This window comes from Leopardus geoffroyi, chromosome B3 (assembly GCF_018350155.1).
Source record: "Leopardus geoffroyi isolate Oge1 chromosome B3, O.geoffroyi_Oge1_pat1.0, whole genome shotgun sequence".
Taxonomy (NCBI): domain Eukaryota; kingdom Metazoa; phylum Chordata; class Mammalia; order Carnivora; family Felidae; genus Leopardus; species Leopardus geoffroyi.
In genome coordinates this window covers 40233824-40252023 of record NC_059337.1, presented here as the reverse complement: position 1 = coordinate 40252023, position 18200 = coordinate 40233824, and the positions used below count along the sequence as shown (strand labels likewise).

Below are 18200 nucleotides of genomic sequence, written 5' to 3'. Positions count from 1 at the left end.
TTACCTGCTTATCTGCTGAGGGTCTACAAGAGATTTCCTTTGGGCTAGGGGCCCTGAGGTAAACAGAGTTAGAAAACTATAGAGCTCCCTGTGCTAACAATGGAATCCCAAGAGTGCTGTCCTGATCCCACATCTGAGCCACAGTGTTATGGTATAAACTATGGTGGCCAAAAATGCTTTAGGTTCTATCTTTCAAAAGTGGACTTTGAACATTCAGACCCATTGCCAAAGGTACTGGGTCTTGCTGGACCAGACTACAAACTGCTCTACTGTGTTTCTGCCTACGAGCCTGGGACAGGCTAACGGTGCCCACCGGATGTCTGATACTGCCAGTTACAGGCTCTCTGGATCCTGTGTGATGGTCACTAGAGAGAATGACTTTTTTCTGAAGCTTCGATCATTAAGCTTCAGGAAGCTGGTCCTGAGGGTCCGTGGAGAGAATCCTTAATTTAAGATGGGAAAACAAGGCGGGTCTGCTTCCTGGTGACTAAAACACTGGATGCTCACTACCCTAGGCAACCTAGAGCCCCCAACCTTCTATCCTCATTCAGAGGCAAAGTACCAGAAACAGCCCTTCCTGGGAATTTTGCTTCTCACAGGCTGTCCCATAGGATTATTTAAACTAGATTTTACTTGGATAAACTGTGGGGTTTGGTGCTTGGGGCTTCTGTGAAATCAGAAGACAACAGGAGGGCCAGGCTCAGGCCACCCAAAACCTGTAGCCGCTCTGCCCTTTCCGTCCACTAGGTGGTGCCAGGACTTCAAGTCTGCTCCTGTAGAATGTTCTCCGGCCTCCTTGTACACAGGGCCTACTGGTGCTGACCATCCATCCAGAGCTGTCCACTAGGGGCCACATTTGGCCTGGCTGTTGCTGGAGCAGGCTGTTGCATGGTGATAGCACCATGATGGACACTGCAATTTCCTTCCACTTCAGCCAGACCCAGGTCTCCGTGTTGTCTTGTGGCTACTTCCCTTCAGGGTGGGGGAACGGCAGTGGTTACCATGGAAACCAAGGCCTGGAGGGACTAAGAGCAGCATTCTGCCTGTCCCTCCAGTTCACACAGTAAACGGGGTGTCAGGGAAATTACTTGGTGCTGGAAGAGGGATCAACTGTCCGCCAGAGGGCGAGGGCTATTGTTCCATCAGAGGGAAAGCCAGTGGTGAGAAGTCAGCCCCTATCCTGCAGCCCTGCACAGCCCCTAAGTCTGGGATCCTTAGGGGTGCCCTCAGAAGATCTTGAAGCCCTTCAACAGGGTCAGGGTAGGTGCCTTGCGCTTGCTCTGGGCCCGGGATGCCTTCACAGTGACCAGCTTGGCCTGGGCCACGGCAGGTATCTCCTTCAGACTGACGGTGGAAAGTGTGTTGAAGGTACAGCTGGCCAGCCCATGCCGGGCTGTAAGCGGAGCCTGGTGTGGCAGGGCCCTCTCCTCGGAGATGAAGAGGGGCCGGGGCAGGGAATTCTTCTCCAGTTCCCGCCGTGCCTCCCGCACGGCCTCGTGGAAGACATGTTGCACATGCTCAAAGTCTAGGCAGGCAGAGACCTCGAAAAACAGGCACCCAAACTTGCCAGCCAAGGCTGCACCCTCTGCCTTGGTGACCTGCCTGGTGGGGAAGCAGGGCGAGGCAGGGTCAGGAGCACGCATCCAAGTGGGGCAGGCCTGGGCCTGCACTCGGCTCCCCACTCACCAGCTTGGTGAGCTGGAGTCATCTCATCTGTACAACAGGATAGTGACCTCTACCTCTCAGGGTTGTTAAAAGAATTAAGAAAAACCACTTGTATTGTGTGCCTAGTGTAGTACCTGGCACAGAGTCAGTGCTCAATGAATGATGGCTGACCTCACCAAAGCCAGAATTTAGAAACAAAGCTGTAGGCAAGGGAGAAGCTTACTGGTTAGACCCTGTTTGTGTACCGAGGAAGATGGTCATTCCCAGCCCTGTGTCTATGCCAGCATGGGTCCTTGGTCAGGAAATGAGCCACCCTCAGCCCGGGTCTGTGGGATTGACTCTAGAGAAAGGCAGTGGTTTGGACTGAAGGGTGTGACCCACAGAGGCAGGGTGGGTGAGGTGACTCAGGATGCCTGTGGTCAGCAGAGCTCTCAGGGCCCATGGGGAGTTTTGCCTGCCTGTCCAGGGGAGTGGCAAGAGAGAGCAAGGGTGGCATTTCATTGCAAGGAGGGAGAAAAGGAGAGAGGGAACAGCACCCATTGTCAGCCTCGTCCTATACTCCTCTTTTGTGACGGTGGGATCGAATACTTAACTGGGGAGGTCCTGGAAGTTTTGGACCTGAAAGCCATGGGACTAAAGGTGAGAGGAAAACGATTGGCTCTTGGGTAGGTCAGATGTCCAGAAGAAGGAAGGGGTGGGGGGTACCTGAGGTCTTGAGGCCAAGGTTCCATTGGCTGGATCTTGGTGATCACCCTGCACTGCTGATCATCCTATCTGCCATTCCCAAGGACAGTGGCAGAGCCCATGAGACAGGTGGGTATTGGTGGGAAGAGGTTTCTGAGCCAAAGTTAAATTGGCAGGGGGAGGGGGATTGGGAGAGGGCCAGTTGCCCAGGGGAGTATCAGACAGAGAGTAACTGGGACAAAAAGGGCCAGGGGCAGAGCATCTAGACTCCCCACCCATGGCTGATGTCCTGTCTGGAAGCTCACTGCTTCCTAAGAAACCTTTTTGAAGGAATACTTGGTATTATTTGCTTTTATGATGGGCTTGAATCTACAGATTTGTCACTCTGGAGGCTTGAAACGTGAATTTTTAGAATATGCAGCACCCCGTACATGTATACATGTTTGTGAATGGGTGACACAGGTATGTAATATTATCCTGTTATTTTGTTGCAGCCTGGTGACAATTTTATCAGTGGTTCAGGAACCACTGCTCTAACCCATGTTTTACCTTCTAGCTGCAAGACAATTATGGGAGACACACCAATGCTCAGCTAGAAGTTTTACTGCTCATCAAATCCTGACCCACTAACCTCAGGACTTGATCAAAGAAGGAAATGAAGATAACTGTCATGACTTTTCTTAGGGAATTGAAACTGCTTCATTTGAGTCCCATAATCTTTGTTATTTGCTACCAAACCATTTTTAGACAATCCCTTTGGCAAAGATCAGGATCAAAACAGTTGTCTAAATTTTTTCCTCATACTGAAGACAATTTACCACAATCCAGTCTTCTGACCCCTCTGGTAGGCACTGTGAGCTCTAGAATTCCTCAAAGATCACCTTTTGGTTTTAAGATCACACAACTTCCTTCATTTCCTGAGATGAAATTTGTCTTGGTCTGAGGGCTGAATGGCCAGTAAAGGCTCCTACCGTGGCCCCTCTTCATGAGACTGCAACCCCTGTCCCGCTGCCCATCTGATTTGTTCTGCACCTAAGTCCCCTCCCTGCTAATACCAGAATGGGCCTTTGAGGCTTGGGGAAGCAGGGTACTAGCCATGCACAGGGAGGGACAGGTGGAAAATGGGTAGAAGGTGCCATACTTCAAAGGTGGGCTGGCCACATAGGACAAATGTCAGTGTTGAAGAAGGCCAGTGGGGTCACTCATCAAGTATAAGCATCATGCTTTCAGGGGCCAGGCAAACAGCTCAAATGTATAGGGAGGGTGGAGATAAGCCATGGGGAGTGGTAAGGCCTGTGGTCAGCTGGAGAGAGCATGCCCCTCCTCAAAGCATTCCAATTCTAGGTCTTTTAAAACTCTGTGCTCACCAAGCAAAACACTGCTGTATTTGCTGGTAATCTGCCCTCTGGCCCAGTCTGTGACCGCTGATTCAAATCCAACTCAGTCTAAGAGAACCTGCCCTCAGCACAGCCAACTGTGGGAGTGAGCCTGGGGCCATGCTTGGGTGAGGCTAGAGCTGGTTGGACCAGAGCAGACACCTGATTACAGGAGCCAATCACAGTCTTTCTTCTCAGACCTGGAATTGGGCACTGAATAATCAACAAGCTATGGAGAGTGAGGATGGAATGTCCTAGAGACAGGCAAGAAGGGTGAGGCCGAGAAAGACCACAAAGCCCCATGAGGATGGAAGGGGTGGCATCTCTTCTAACTTTCAGGGTCCAACCCCTGTGTGGGCCAGAAGCTCCTCCCTTCCTGCCCTTGCCTGTCTGGAAGACCACTTACCTTTAACCTAAATTTGAGGGGATTATTCAAATTTAGCCAAACAATCCCCAATGATGACACCCAGCCTTTACAAATGAGGAAAGTGAACTCCAGAGAGGAGGACAAACTGTCTGTGCTCACCTGTACTGGGCCATGTCCAGCTTGTTGCCCAGCAAGAGGGCAGGGGAGCTGCGCTGCGTCTCCTTGGCGTGCAAAGCAAGCAGCTCCAGGTAGCTGCTGCTGTCCTCGAAACTCTGGCGGCTGTCCATGCTGTATACCACCAGGAAGGCGTGGGCCCAGTTCAGGTAGCGCTCACAGTTCCTGGGGGTATCCTGGGGTGAAGGAGGGAAGCCTCGGTGGGGGCAAAGGCCTTCACCTGAGCTGCCTACCCGCCTCCCCACTCTCTGGGTCTTTGTATATTGTTCCCAACAGAGCCCTTTTTTTTTTTTTTTTAATTTTTTTTTTTTCAACGTTTATTTATTTTTGGGACAGAGAGAGACAGAGCATGAACGGGGGAGGGGCAGAGAGAGAGGGAGACACAGAATCGGAAACAGGCTCCAGGCCCTGAGCCATCAGCCCAGAGCCCGACGTGGGGCTCGAACTCACGGACCGCGAGATCGTGACCTGGCTGAAGTCGGACGCTTAACCGACTGCGCCACCCAGGCGCCCCAACAGAGCCCTTTTTAAAGGGGCACTTGAGTGTGGATTTGGCTTGGTGTGAAAGGAGACATTGTCTCGTAAGCCTCACTCCCACCACCCAGTCAGAGACTTGGAGACCTTGGCCTCTGAGGCACAGAGCCAAGACTCTGGCATGGCTGCTACAGAGACCTGGCTATCCCTGGGCACTGCTGGTTTTGCGTCAGGTTGATGGTGTCCCTTGACTTTTGAGAATAACTGGTATCCAGTCCTGGGAGGGGATGGTGAGAACATAGGGAGAATGTGTGTACTGAGGGGACCTGGGCCGAAGAGGGTCTCTGTGTAAACACTTGTAAGCACCTGTCTCCATGTGTATGTGAGCATCAAGTCCCAGAAGAGAGGATCTCTGAGGTGATGCCAGCAACCATCAGGTCTCCCCAGGCCCCATCCCATCCCTTCTCACTTGGCAAACGAAGAGATTCCGGAATGGAGAGGTCAGCACCTCATTCAGGGTCACACAGCAAACTAGAGCTTAAAAAGTTTACACATTCCCATCTGAGGCATCCACTCTGGGACCAGGACTTCCCAGGAGGCTGCATGGACTCTCAGCTCTCCAGGGGTAATGGGGGTACTGTTACCGGGTCTGCAGTATCCATAACCCTCAGGTGGACAGGCTGGTGGTCCACGGTCTCTTCGGAGCTGTAGGTGTCCTCTGCAACAGATGGTCAGCCAGGTCAGAGGCAGTGCAGGCTGCTCAGTGGGTGATTGGGTCTGAGTCCCCACCTCCCTGTGCTAGACCCTGGGGGATCTATTGCGGAGCTGGCTGAGCTGGGACAACTGGGGAGGCCTTGGCTGGCACCCAAATGGAGAACACAGAACCTCCCACCGAGGAGAGGCTGCTCTACCTGTCAGGGGTCAGAGCATAAGAGGTCACTCACAGAACATGCCATAGGAGTTGGGATTGTGTTCTGGGTCTGGCCACCAAGCCTACAGGATCAAGTGTGTGGCCCATGGTCTTGTTTAGCAGCAGAGATCTCTGGAGCTACACTGCCAGCCTATCCCCTCCAAACCCCAAACTTCTGCACTCTCTTCCCTCTGACCACAATACCTGGCCCCCAGGAAGCCCCCAAGGACAATCCTCCTGCACTCAGTGGTACAAGAGATGGGAAAAGAAAAGCACACAACGTGTGTGTGTGTGTGTGTGTGTGTGTGTGTGTGTGTGTGTGTGTGTGTGTATGTGTCCAGAAGTCCCAAGAAGGTTTTACAAATATTCCTCATCAAAATAAAAGCAGAGGACTCTAGCATAGTCAAACGTTTTAGGTTGGAAATGTGGAATCAAACCCAACTTCAGCTACCTTTTAGCTATGTGACTTGGCCAAGTCTTTGAAGCAGTTCTTTGAGGTTCTGTTTCCTCACTTTAAAATGCGGATAACATGATAACATTGGCTAAACATTTTTCAGATTTTACTCTGTGCCAGGCATTGTGCTAAATGCTTGTTCCTGCATTTCATAGGGCTGTGTGAGGACTGGATGGGCCCCCAGGCATGGGGCCTGGTCCATCATACATGTCTGGTAAAGGACAGGGGACTGTGGTGCTCCAAAGCTGACAGGGCAGGTTCACATTCCTAGCTGATATTTTTTTTTTCTTTTTCTTTTGAAATAATTTTAGACTTGTGTGGAAATTGCAAAATAGTACAGAGAGTTCCTGTGTGCCCTTCCCTCTGCTCCCCACAAGGTTAACACCTTACATAACCGTAGTAAAATGATCAAAACCAGGAAATTGATATTGGTACCATACTAGAACTAAACTACTGACTTTATTTGGATTTCATGAATTTTAACTTTTTTTCTTTCTTTTTTTTTTTTTTTTTTTTTTTTTTTTGCATCTCACACCCTCAAACCTGAGAAAGCAGCAGATGGCCTGGCATGCAAAGAGGACCTCATTGTCATATTGACATTCTTTCTATCTCCAACCTTCCCCTGTGCCACTGGCCCATGTGTATGAGTCCACTTGGCCATCATGTTTCCCTGGGTGCCCCAAGTGACCCCAAGAAGAACCCCTGGGCAGAACTGGGGCCCTCTCTGCTTTCCTCCACCTCCCCAACCCTGGCTGAATTCACCACCACTTTTCTCTGAGGGCCACTGGCAGTCAAGCCAGGCCTGGACACATGCCAGGTCCACTAGCAGCCAGCAGGAATCACAGACAGCTCCCATCCCCAGCCTGTTTGGGGACTTGGATAAATAGCTACTCTTATTCAAAGACAAAAAAAAAATCTAATGGAAAATATGCCCCAAATGTTTAACTATATTTAGTGCAAGAAGAGCTGCCCCAGATGCCTACATCTTGTTCAGATTTTTCTTTATTTTCCTGCCAAAGTTGTCTGATGCACCCCTTTTAGTTGTGCCACACCCCCCCTCCCCAAACAGTCACTGAGTCCTGCCCAGTGTAGGGGAAAATCTTAGCCTAGTGTTGGTTTCCTGTGGTTCCTCACAGCATAACAGCCTTTCAAAGTTACTGTTAGCACCACTAGAGAGAGATGAAGCCCAGAGGAGGAGGGACCTTGCCCACTGCCACACAGCACTCCATCAGTAGAAGGAATGTGAACTCAGGCCTTCTAGACTGGGCTGCCTCCCCATCTAGGCATGGAGCCACCCATCACCCTCTGCTCAGGGGACCAGCTGATCGTCCAACTCTGGGCAGAGCACAGGGGAAGAGCAGAAGCTCCCAGGCCAGCTGAGGAGGAGGAACATGTATGGGTGAGCTTGGAGAAGCCTCAGATGTCATCTTATCTGGCTTCCTCCCCCATGGCAGGTGAGGTAGGGGGTCCTTTCCAAGTCACAGTATTGTCCTGTCTTCCCATCACCAAGTTCTGCTCTCCAGAGCATTCTGGGGTCCTTAACCACATGGGTTTCATAATTCCTAGTTCTAAATAACATTCTGGGGACTTTCATGCTGAGAGAAGCTTCTTTTCCCAAACTATTTTCCCCTCGTTTACAGTAATAGTCTTATTTTTTTTATTTTTGTTTTTTAATTTTTTTAACGTTTATTTTTGAGACAGAGAGAGACAGAGTGTGAACGGGGGAGCGTCAGAGAGAGAGGGAGACACAGAATCTGAAACAGGCTCTGGGCTCTGAGCTGTCAGCACAGAGCCCGACGCGGGGCTCGAACTGATGGACCGCGAGATCATGACCTGAGCCGAAGTCGGCGGCTTAACCGACTGAGCCACCCAGGCGCCCCAGTAATAGTCTTTTTAAAGGTGCCAAAGGAGGGGCGCCTGGGTGGCTTAGTCGGTTGAGCGTCCGTCTTCAGCTCAGGTCATGATCTCACGGCTCGTGAGTTCGAGCCCCGCGTCGGGCTCTGTGCTGGCAGCTCAGAGCCCGGAGCCTGCTTCAAATTCTATGTCTCCCTCTCTCTCTGCTCCTCCCTGGCTCGTGCTCTGTCTCTCTCTCCTTCAAAAATAAATAAAAACATTTAAAAAATAATAATAATAAAGGTGCCAAAGGGAGCTCTGGTCAGAGTGCATGTAGGATGATGCTTCAGAAATGGTGCCTGCATCTTTGCTGGAGCAGGATGAGGGCAAGAGAGGTGAGAAGCTGTCATTCTGCCCTGAGAAAACCAGGCAAGGTGCTCCCCAGCTCCTCCTTGAGAGGACTCCCTCATGGGGACCCCTGCCCTTCCTGGAGTGCTCAGCACAGGCACAGCCTTTCCACAGGCACTGATTCTCTCAGCTCCTACCAGCAATCCTAGTCACAACGCTTTAAAAAAAAATTTTGTTTAATGTTTATTTAGTTTTGAGAGAGAGAGAGACACAGACAGGGCATGAGCAAGGGAGGGAGGGCCGAGAGAGAGAGGGAGACACAGAATCTGAAACAGGCTTCAGGCTCTGCACTGTCAGCACAGAACCCAATGCGAAGCTCGAACCCACAAACCATGAGATCATGACCCGAGCCAAGTCAGATGCTTAACCGACTGAGCCACCCAGGTGCACCATTCCCAGCCACAACCCTTATGCAGACAGAGTACGAGCTTTTGGTCCCATCTTCCAGATGGGGAAACCAGAGCCTAGTGCCATGCAGACCTCTGGTTCCAGGCCCTCTAGAACATAAGGCCATCGTAAGTGAAGAGGCACTGGAGTGATACTCATCTTCCTTTGTACCTGAGGTTCTCCATAGGGAAATCACTGAGCCCTCTCTGCCTCAGTTTCTTTACCTGTAAAATGGGGATAATAGTCATAGCTCTTCTTTAAAGGCTAAACCTAAAACCAAAATTCAATCTCATGTTTAAGAGTATATATGTCATGCCCAGTACTGCACTCCATACTAGAAACGGAAATGAATAACACAGGTTTCCATGCTTGAGAAGCCCACTTTGGGTTCAAGGAAGACCTCTGAAAAGGAGCAAGAGTTGTTTTACATGTCCTGATGGCTAACTCTCTCCTTGGTCTCCTTGGTCTTTCTCCACAGAAAGAAAGGCTCTGGTCCTAGAGTCCACTGTTGCTGCAGGCAGTCATGGGATAGTGGCTGGAATGTTTAGATGCTGGGGCGGAATCCCAAGGAGGAGTGGGACTGGTCTCCCAGAATGGCTGAAGGGGAGCATCTGGTCATCTCTCCAGCTGACAGGCTCTCAGGCCAGGGAGAGAGACCTAAGGCTGGGGTGACTGACCACTGTGGAGGGCTGCCCTGCCCCCCCCTCCCGCCCCCAGACAGTGTGACCACACATTCCACTATCAGGACAGAACTCCAAAATTACTCAATCAGGAAGCCCAAACCACCACTGTAGTAGGCTCTAGCGAGACCCGGCAGGAAAGGTATGAATTGGGGGCAGGGATGAAGAAACTGGAGGCTGGATGCCAGATAAAATATAGGATGACCAATTAAACTTGAATTTCAGATAAACAGCTAATGTTTTTTAGCCTAAGTATTCCCCATGTAATATCTGAGCTAGGCAGGATCTGTGTTTTGAGGAACCGCCCTTGGAAATCCTCATTTTCCCTTCCCAAATACCCCCTGCTTGTATGGCTTTCCTTCCCACCTCCTCCCTGTCTTCAATTCCCCCACTGCTTCTGATTCCATGTTCTGGCCTCTCTCAACACTCCCCTGACCAGCACACAATTACATCCTGTTTCCCACTCCCATGGGCATTGACCTCTGCTAATCAAGAAGGCTCCCCTCAGGAGGCGCCTGGGTGGCTCAGTTGGCTAAGCTTCCAACTCTTGATTTCAGCTCAGGTCATGATCTCACGGTTTGTGAGTTCAAGCTCTGTGTCCAGCTTTGCGCTGACAGCATGGAGCCTGCTTGGGATTCTCTCTCTCCTCTCTATGCTCCTCCCCTGCTTGCTCTCTCTCCCAAAATAAATAAACATTAAAAGAAAAAGACCCCTCAGACCTGCTGTGTGACCTTGGCCCAGAAGCCTCAGCTCCCTGGGCCTAATTCTTCCACCGCTCCACTGAGGGGCTGTGTCATAGCGCAGGTAGTCAAACCAAGCTTTGAGAAAACAAATCCCTTAGGGACTATCAGTGAGTCACCTGCCCTGTACTCTTGACTTAACCAGGGGACCCCCTCTGCTTTCTCTTTGACATCTTGGGGTTCTATTTAAGATCACCTTGGAAGAAGGGATTCTGCTACTTAGGGAAAAAATTCTAGAACCCAATAGACTAAATAGCCCTGAGGTCCCTTCCTGCTCCGACACTGGGATTCAATATTCCAGTGTGAACTGAGGGCACCAAGGGGCTAAGGGGCTCTTTCCTTCAGGTGTTACAGCACATTCCCTCAGGGCCCTGCTGCACGCCCTGCTGTACTGTGGTTTCCAGTCTGTGCCCAATAGCCCTGGGATTCCCTGGAGAGCCCTCAGGGTCCCACAAATGCTTCATTTCATTCTTATCAGTGGAATGAGTGAAAAAGAATCCAAGACTGCAACCCCCCATTTTCAAAAGGCTAAGAGTATCCAGACACACCATTTTTTTCAGTGAACAGTTTACAAAAAACAAATGTTATAAATGTAAACGTTAAGGAAAAGGGCAGGAAAAACGAATATGCATTGTGCCTACTGTGAGTCAAATACTAGGCTAACATGTGTCATTTCTTTAATCCTCACAGTTATTTTCTGAGATAGGCACCTTTATGCCCACTTTTCAGATGAGGAAACAGAAGATCAGAGAGATTAGGTGACTGCTTCAAGGCTGTACAGCCAGTAAATGGCAGAGCTAGGGTTCAAATTTAGCTCTGACTGATACCAGAGCATCCTTTTTTCCAATATACCATGATATGGCTATAAAACAAGATGAGTTTTCTTGTGTGGTTCAAAAATGGGTCAGCAACCAGTAGCACTAGATAGTTTCTCAAATGCTTTGTCCAGCTTTTCTGGAAAAGTATACAGAGTGGCCATCTTGAAGACCAACACTTAATGGTTGCAGACGTTCTGTTATGTTTTTTTTTTTTTTTTTTTAAGTCTCAACATACCTCATAATTTAGGACAAATCAGCCTATCTCAGTTTTCCTAATTAAGCCAACCCCCCAATTGTCTGGGGTGGGCTGTGGAAGGATGTATTGCTAGCATGTAAAACATTTCGTCCCACGGGCTGAGTCATCCTGGGTGGTTCCTCCCCTCTGCCCCCAGATGTTCAATCCTGGTCAGGTCTGGGCCCACCACAGTGTAGGTGGGTGCATGGGGGCAGGGGTAGGGGGGATCCAAGTGGGACACAGTAGGAGGATGGGGAGGAGTGGTTCCTTACCCAAATTGGGGTCATATTCACTGATAAACCTCCTGGTCAGAAACTTCACGGTCAGAGCTGCAGGAAACAGAAAGAAGCTGGCTCAGTCATCCCCTGCTGTCTTTGGCTGCTGGTTCCCAGAAGTTGCCCCTCTCATTTTAGGGAGGACTTATCTAGCCTCTGTGACTCCTGGCTGACACTAAGCTCAGCTCTTTGGGGGAATGGGTCTAGGAGCTGGGGAGTTGGTTCAAGAAGCTCAGAAGAAACCAGAAATATAGGGAACCATGTCTCCCTAGTTGCATCCTGGCTTTTTTTTTTTTTTTTTTTTTTTTTTTAATGGCAAGAAAAACCATGAGAGGCAAGCCTAACAGGTGTTTTTAAAGACTCAAACTGAGAGGTCCAGGACCCACTCAACCAGTTACCTAGACATCCCCCACCCTGGTCAAGTCATGAAAATTCTGAAATATGGGGCTTTTATTCCAGTTTTGGCTATACACCAAAGACTAAGAGCTGAGTTGATCAGTCTGTGATCCCCAGGGTGAGTATGAACACCCATGTCTCAAGTAAACACATTCTAGCCCTTGGTCCTCTATATCTCAAGTCTTGGCTCCAACTAGGGCCTCCACACTCATCACGGATGTCCCAAAGAATGGAAAACCTAAAATGAAGTTCTCCCCAAGTGTACTTCATTAATAGAACTTTGATTTTGTTCAGAATTTAGTGACATAAAGCCCCAGGGCCAGCCAACTATTGTGCCGGGCTCTTAAAAAGAAATGTGAGAATTTAAAGAAAATCCTTAAAATTCTTTCCCAAGATTCCTTACAGTGTCATTCTGCAAACTAATACCCAGGGAATACACATACTTTAAAATTTAAATTCCTTCATTCATGTAGTCACTGGCTAAACTATACCAAAGACAGAACTACAATTTGATTTTCAAAGGGAAAAGGGCAAATCTTTTCTGTAGGAAAACATGATTCAGAGTCCCCTCTCTGAGTCAGGGGGCTGGTTTCAAAAGTGGAGAGTGGGATCCCAGCGAGTCTCAAAGAACACTCTGGGGAAAGAAACTCATAGCTAACTGAGCCCTTGTTGGCCAGTCACTAATGGCTGTAACTGGAAAACAGCCCTCCCACCTTTAGCTGCCTGGGACTGTGAAGTGGCAGGACGGAGGAACGAAACCTTTTTCTGGGTCTCTGCCTATGGGGACACCCACCCACCTGGGCTTCACTTGGGTGAGAGCTGCCAGGAGTGGTTAAGCCAGAGTTCGGTGTTGGCAGAAATGATCTCAGTGGCAACCCAAAATCTAAGTTCATCAAGAACAAGGCCCAGACACCTGGGATGGTAGTCTAAGGGGTTTCCAGAAAGTCAAGAGAGGGGTCTAACTTGAAAATTACGTTTGATAAGAATGCACACTTTGTTCCAGAATCCAATGAATTGGGGTGGCCCCTCCCTGGAAAATCCCAATAGCCAGTGACCTCTACCACCTCCCTTCATCCCCAGACTAAATTGAAGAATAGCAAGGCTGTAACTAAGCTCCTAGGGGCCTGAGCTAGAGATCAGCCCCTAACATGTCCTTGCAGTGCTAGTCACCAGGGCCGACTGCTCGCCCCAGGGAGAGGAGATGGAAAGCAGTGAACAGCAAGGGAGAGATCAGCAGAGGACCGTGAGACACAGATACAGGCAGAGAGGAAAGACAACTGGTGTCCGAGACACAAAGGGAAAGACAGGCAAGGAACAGAAGACAGATGAGAGATGGAGGAGCTGAGAACATAGTAGAGAAACAAGCAACAGAAAAACTGAGGCAAAGAAGAAAATCGCGGTGTCTCACTCAACCCACCTGGGCGCAGGAAGCCCCAAAGCCAGTGGGAGAGCCTGCCTGCAACCAAGTCCACAGCGTCCACACCTGCTCCCCGTCTCTCGGGTCTTCCCCTAACTCCTTATCTTCCGCCCCGCTACCCAACTCACCGGACTTGCCAGCCCCGCGGCGTCCCAGGATGGCCAGGTTGACCTCGAGGGGCGCGCTCTGCGACCCGCTGCCCACGCGGGGTTTCCCGAACACCGAGGACATGGCGACTCTGCTGAGAAGGTCACGAGTCCTCTGCCGAAGAGCCCCGAGCCGCGTGCCCGCCTGTTGGGGCCCTAGGGAGCTAGTCGCCGGCTCTTTTCACACTCGCGGGCTCGGGCCCGTCGATGTCCGCGCCGGGCCCGGCGTCGAGAGCGGAGAGGGCTGTGCTCCCGCGGCCCGGCCCAGCCGGGCGGGAGGAGGGGCCCGTGGAGGCTGGCGGGCGGGGCCGCCCGGAGAGCCGCCAAACTCCTTGTAAGGGCTGCGGGAGCCCCCCGCTGGGAGGGAGCTCTGGCCGGCCGTAGAGCCCACAGCAAGGCTCCGCCTGGAAGACAGCGCTGTCGCCACTTGGAGCTCCCCCGGACCCTGCAGGCAAGGCCCAGGACCGGAGAGAGAGAGGCAGGGGTAGGCGGAGTGAGGGGAAGGATGTTTCCAGCCTAGTCTGAACCTCCGTGCAATCTCTTTCCACCTGCAAAAAAATCCACTCCTTCCTTTGTTCTACGCAGCTGGCCCCGCCTCCTCCTCCGGGAAGCCTGCCCGGTTCAATTCCCAGCCTTGCCCTTTCTCTAGGTCACAGTCACAGCCAGCTCAGCCTTGGCACACAACTTCCCCAACTACATTACCCTGCCTTTCGGTGTGGGGACACTCAGGCATCACTGCAAACTCCAGGCAGAACCCTGACTCCTGAGAAGGGGAAGAGACTTCTTTACTAACATTTCATGGTCAATATGTATCCAGCTTCAAGAAACCTAACCCATCCTAGATTACTATGGATTACATTAACTCCTGATGGGAGTTAATGAGTTGCATGTGTTTGTGGCCTAGTGTGTAAACGGAGCACTTTACTTATCCTAAAACCTGGCACCCTCTCATGCCTATAATGATTCTAGGATTGATGGATGAGCCTGGTAGGGGTCACCTGACATTTCTTTTGGGACCCAGGATAAATCTGATCATGATGGAGACAGAGCAAAGGGCCTACATAGGGAATCTAATGCCAGCTCTTTCACTAGGTGACCTTGGGCAAGTCACCTCACTTCTAGGAGCATTGGTGTCCCCATCTATATACTAAAGAAAGGGGAAAATAAATCCAAAATCCCATTATGTGATTCAAGCCTGAGAGTGACAGCATCAGCCCTCCGTTCTAGGTCTGAGTACTTTCTAGAACCAGGTGGAGCCTCTCTTTTGAAATATACTCCAGGCTAGAGTGGGAAAGGGCATAGGAGTCTGAGACCTCTCACTGCAGCCCTTCTCCCTCCAACCCCACATCCCCAATTCCCTCTCTTTCCCCCAGTTAATCTACCCACCCATGTGAAAAAGAAATCATGGAAAGCCAGATCAGAAGGCAGTCTGGGGTCAGAGCCTGATGGTAATAACTTCTCAACCAGGAAGGAAAATTCTTTCCCAGAATAGGACATGAATACTGACTCAGCCTAATTGTATTTGTAGGAGATAATGGTAAACCAGCTGTGTTATGACTGAAAGGTGTTGGGAAAAATTTGTTTAGATTACACCCTCGGGCCAAAATCACTCACAGAGCTAACGCCCAAGGGTTTTCCTTTGAGTTGTAGGTGGAGAAAAAGTGGGAGCCAAGTTCCAGCCACTTCCCTGGGCTGGCCCCAGTCTTGAGAGGACAGACTGGTTCTGGAGGGGTCTATGGGAAGAGAACCAATCTCATTGGCGAACTGCTGGAGGGTAAGCTGTGGACCCCTGCAGATCCAACTGGGTGTAAACCTGGGCTCTGTTAGGTCCCTGTCTGTGATGCTGGGCAAGTTACTTTCCTTTAAAATGCAGACCAACCAGTAGATGGGCACTGTAAGGAGGCAGGTTCCAGGTTGGTGTGTGAACGCTAACCATCTGAGCTGTAGTTAGAAGGGGCTGTCTTTAGAAGAAGTGAGCCCCCCAATATTGAAGGCAACCAAGGGGGTGACCACTTCCAGGAGGTGTTGTAAGGAGACTCCATCATGACTGGCAAGATGGGATGAGATGACCCTTAACTCTCATCTAGGTTAGAGACTATTTGAACAAGTTGCCAGCTGGTTACTCAGCCCTCAGCTGTGACTGCTAAGTGCCCAAAGTCTGCCTCTGTTATGAGGCTTGGGAATAAAAGTGCCAGCCTCACAACTGCAACCAGCCCCTTTCCCCATCCTTAGTCTCCTCATCTGTAGGCTGCTTGTCCACCCAGAAGTGCTAGTTGCACTTCTGGACTGGAAAGGCCTTTGGAATGAGCCATTTACTGTCAGACCATGGAATCAACTACTTTGCCCTCCCGGGCTTCAGTTTCTCATCTTTAAAATAGGGATAATATTAAGGATTAGATGAGATAACATGAAAGTGTCCCAACCCAGAGCTTGGCCCATGGCCCACAAAAGCAAAAGATAGTTTTCTCCACTCCCCTGACATGAATAGCACATACTTCTCACCCATCTACCAAGAAGCCACAACTGTTTAGCAAACAGAAGTTCGGACACTGAAAGTCAAGAGACAGATTATTCTGCCAGGGCAAAGTAGCCCGACCCTCCTTATCCCCTACACCCAATCTTTGAGGCTCCTATAAGGGGCCATCAAGTGCTCAAAATGAACCTGCCCAGCAGTGGGGACCTGGAGCATGTGTTCAATAGATGTCTCTGGAGAGAATGAGTAGGACATGTACAGGTCTAGACAGGTAGGGCCTGTGAAGATTTCCAGATGCCAGGTCCTACCCTTGCCACTCACCTCCCAGGAGCCATTCCACATAAAACTAAGCTTTTGGGACCCCTTTGTGACGTCACTGTATTCCCTGGAAGCACAATATGACAAACACTTCTGTGGTTGTTCAGTGATAAATTCAGATGTCAAAGCTAAACAGAACCTTAGAAGTCAGATCCAAGCTCCATTTCACAGATGAAGAACTAAGGCCCAGAGAGATTGGGTAGCTTTTGCAAGTCAGTGGTGGTACTGGCATTAGAACCTGGCAAGAATCCTGCCTCCTAGTCCACCGCTCTTCCTCAGGCCCAGGCAAGTGCTTCGCTACCCTGTGTGCAGAAACACTGCCATGGGTGGCAAGGCCAGGGGTCCACCATCAGGCTCAGGGCATCTTGTGGCTATGTCTCCTTTATGAGACTGCAGGCACTTTGGGGAATGGGGTTGTGTCTCTTCATTCACACTGGGGACTCCCACTTGGTTTAGGGCCCAGGAGTCCACTTAACAGACCTGGTGCCAGGTATTGTGGATAGAGAGATGAACAAGGCTAGGTGAGTGCTCTAGAAAGGCTCAGAGTCTGACACAGACAGATTCCCCCTTTCCTTGCCCCCACCCTGAACCTCACACAGTATGGGGGTGCAAAGTGGAGAGAGAGGTTGGTGTGAGGTCGGGCAGGGCCTGGGAACTCTGTGGGCTGCCTACAGCCAGGATAGTTCCTCGTCCTCTCCGAGTCCCAGAGGGATGCTCACTGTCTGGTAGAGGAAACTCTCACCAGCTGCAGACAACACCCCACTGGGGCCTTGGGAGGAGAGCCAAATGGCTGATCCTCAGGCCAGTCTTAGAGCCATGAACCCCCCCTTGGGTGACCCCCTCCCCACTGCCTGGCTGCTGAAGCCAGAGCTGGGTGTGTACACAGTGCCCCAATCCACTGAAGCCAGAGCAGGACTAGTGAAAAACTGGGACTGGGAGCCAGCTTCAGCCAGGAAGAGTTGCTCTCCTTCCACTCCTCTCAGGAGAGGGCCAGCCAGTGTCTCTATCTGCCAGTTACCAGGTGCCTGGAATAGGCCATTTGGGAGAACTGTGTCCCCCTGTCCCTTAGGTTGGGCCTGGCAGGAGGCAGCTGTTTCCCTCCTCTAAGAAAAGGCTAGTACTGGGCTGGGGCCTGGGGTCATTGGACAGGGTTCAACCCTGTCCCACATCTTCGTTCATAACAAGGAAAAGCCCAAGCCATCTATAGGCCTTCCTCTCCTCATCTGTGAAATGGGAACAGTTGGATACCTTCTCCTCACCCCTGAGGCCACCAGCAAGGACAGAATCAGGACTGGGCACAGCCAAGTCCACTTTCCTCCAGGAGGGCAACTGTCAGGCTTTCAGCCAATGTCTGGCTTCAGGGAAGGAGGGAGGCTGGCAGAGGGCCTGGGATAGTATTTGTGAGGACTCCTGCCCACCCCCTCTATCTCCTCCTACTCTTCCTGTCTGGTCCCTGGGGCAGAGTGTCCTGGATATTTCTGGCTGCCTCCTCCAGGCCTTTGGCTTCCCAGGCTCACACAAGTGGTCCCCATATCCCTGCCCTGCTTTGATTGAGTGAACTGGGTGGGAGTTCCCTGGCAGAAGAGGCACATTTGCATTGGCCTGCAGATTCATACGTGAGGATCTGTGCATGTGTGTGTGTCCTAGCGGTGAGTGAAGTTCCCCTGCCCCCTCCCAACTCTGGCTTTGTCACTGTGAGCCACTCCATCTTCCTAAAGAAAGCCTGGAGTTGAACATGTCCTGAATGGCAGATACCATCCTACACAGGTCTGGGCCTCAGTTTCCCCACCTGTAAAGTAAGGTGGCAGAAGAAAATAGTCTCTAAGCTCTCTTCCACCTGACATTTTGGAACCCAAAGTCTTAGCTGGTCACCCAAGAAGTTTCTTGCAGTGGGGAAAATGCCCTGCGGTGAGCAGCAGGAGGCTTGGGGCTGTCTGCTCCGAGCTACAGGACCCAGGCCAATTCCCTTT

General features: G+C 50.8%; 1 protein-coding gene across 2 annotated transcripts; it reads right to left on the bottom strand.

The window, feature by feature from the left end:
- Positions 1 to 338: 338 nt before the first annotated feature.
- On the bottom strand, positions 339 to 14297 carry RASL12 (RAS like family 12). 2 transcript variants are annotated; one of them, XM_045449435.1, is made up of 5 exons: positions 13422 to 14297; positions 11478 to 11534; positions 5385 to 5458; positions 4252 to 4442; positions 339 to 1602 (listed from the first exon to the last, which is right to left on the bottom strand). In XM_045449435.1, the coding sequence occupies exons 1-5, from the start codon at positions 13522 to 13524 to the stop codon at positions 1227 to 1229; spliced, it is 801 nt and encodes a 266-aa protein (XP_045305391.1). In that variant the 5' UTR covers positions 13525 to 14297; the 3' UTR covers positions 339 to 1226. The 2 variants fall into 2 exon arrangements, with proteins under 2 accessions (XP_045305391.1, XP_045305392.1); XM_045449436.1 differs by lacking the exons at positions 5385 to 5458; positions 11478 to 11534; positions 13422 to 14297 and adding an exon at positions 5107 to 5214.
- Between the last annotated feature and the right edge of the window lie 3903 nt (positions 14298 to 18200).

What these genes read in the sequence shown, in the direction of transcription:
- RASL12 (XM_045449435.1), bottom strand. Translation starts at nt 13,524, where the DNA reads ATGTCCTCGGTGTTCGGGAAACCCCGCGTGGGCAGCGGGTCGCAGAGC. An exon ending in CCGCGGGGCTGGCAAGTCCG is followed by an intron (nt 11,535 to 13,421) that starts GTGAGTTGGGTA and finishes TGTTTCCTGCAG; the next exon opens with CTCTGACCGTGAAGTTTCTG. An exon ending in CTGGACATGGCCCAGTACAG is followed by an intron (nt 1,603 to 4,251) that starts GTGAGCACAGAC and finishes CTTCCCCACCAG; the next exon opens with GCAGGTCACCAAGGCAGAGG.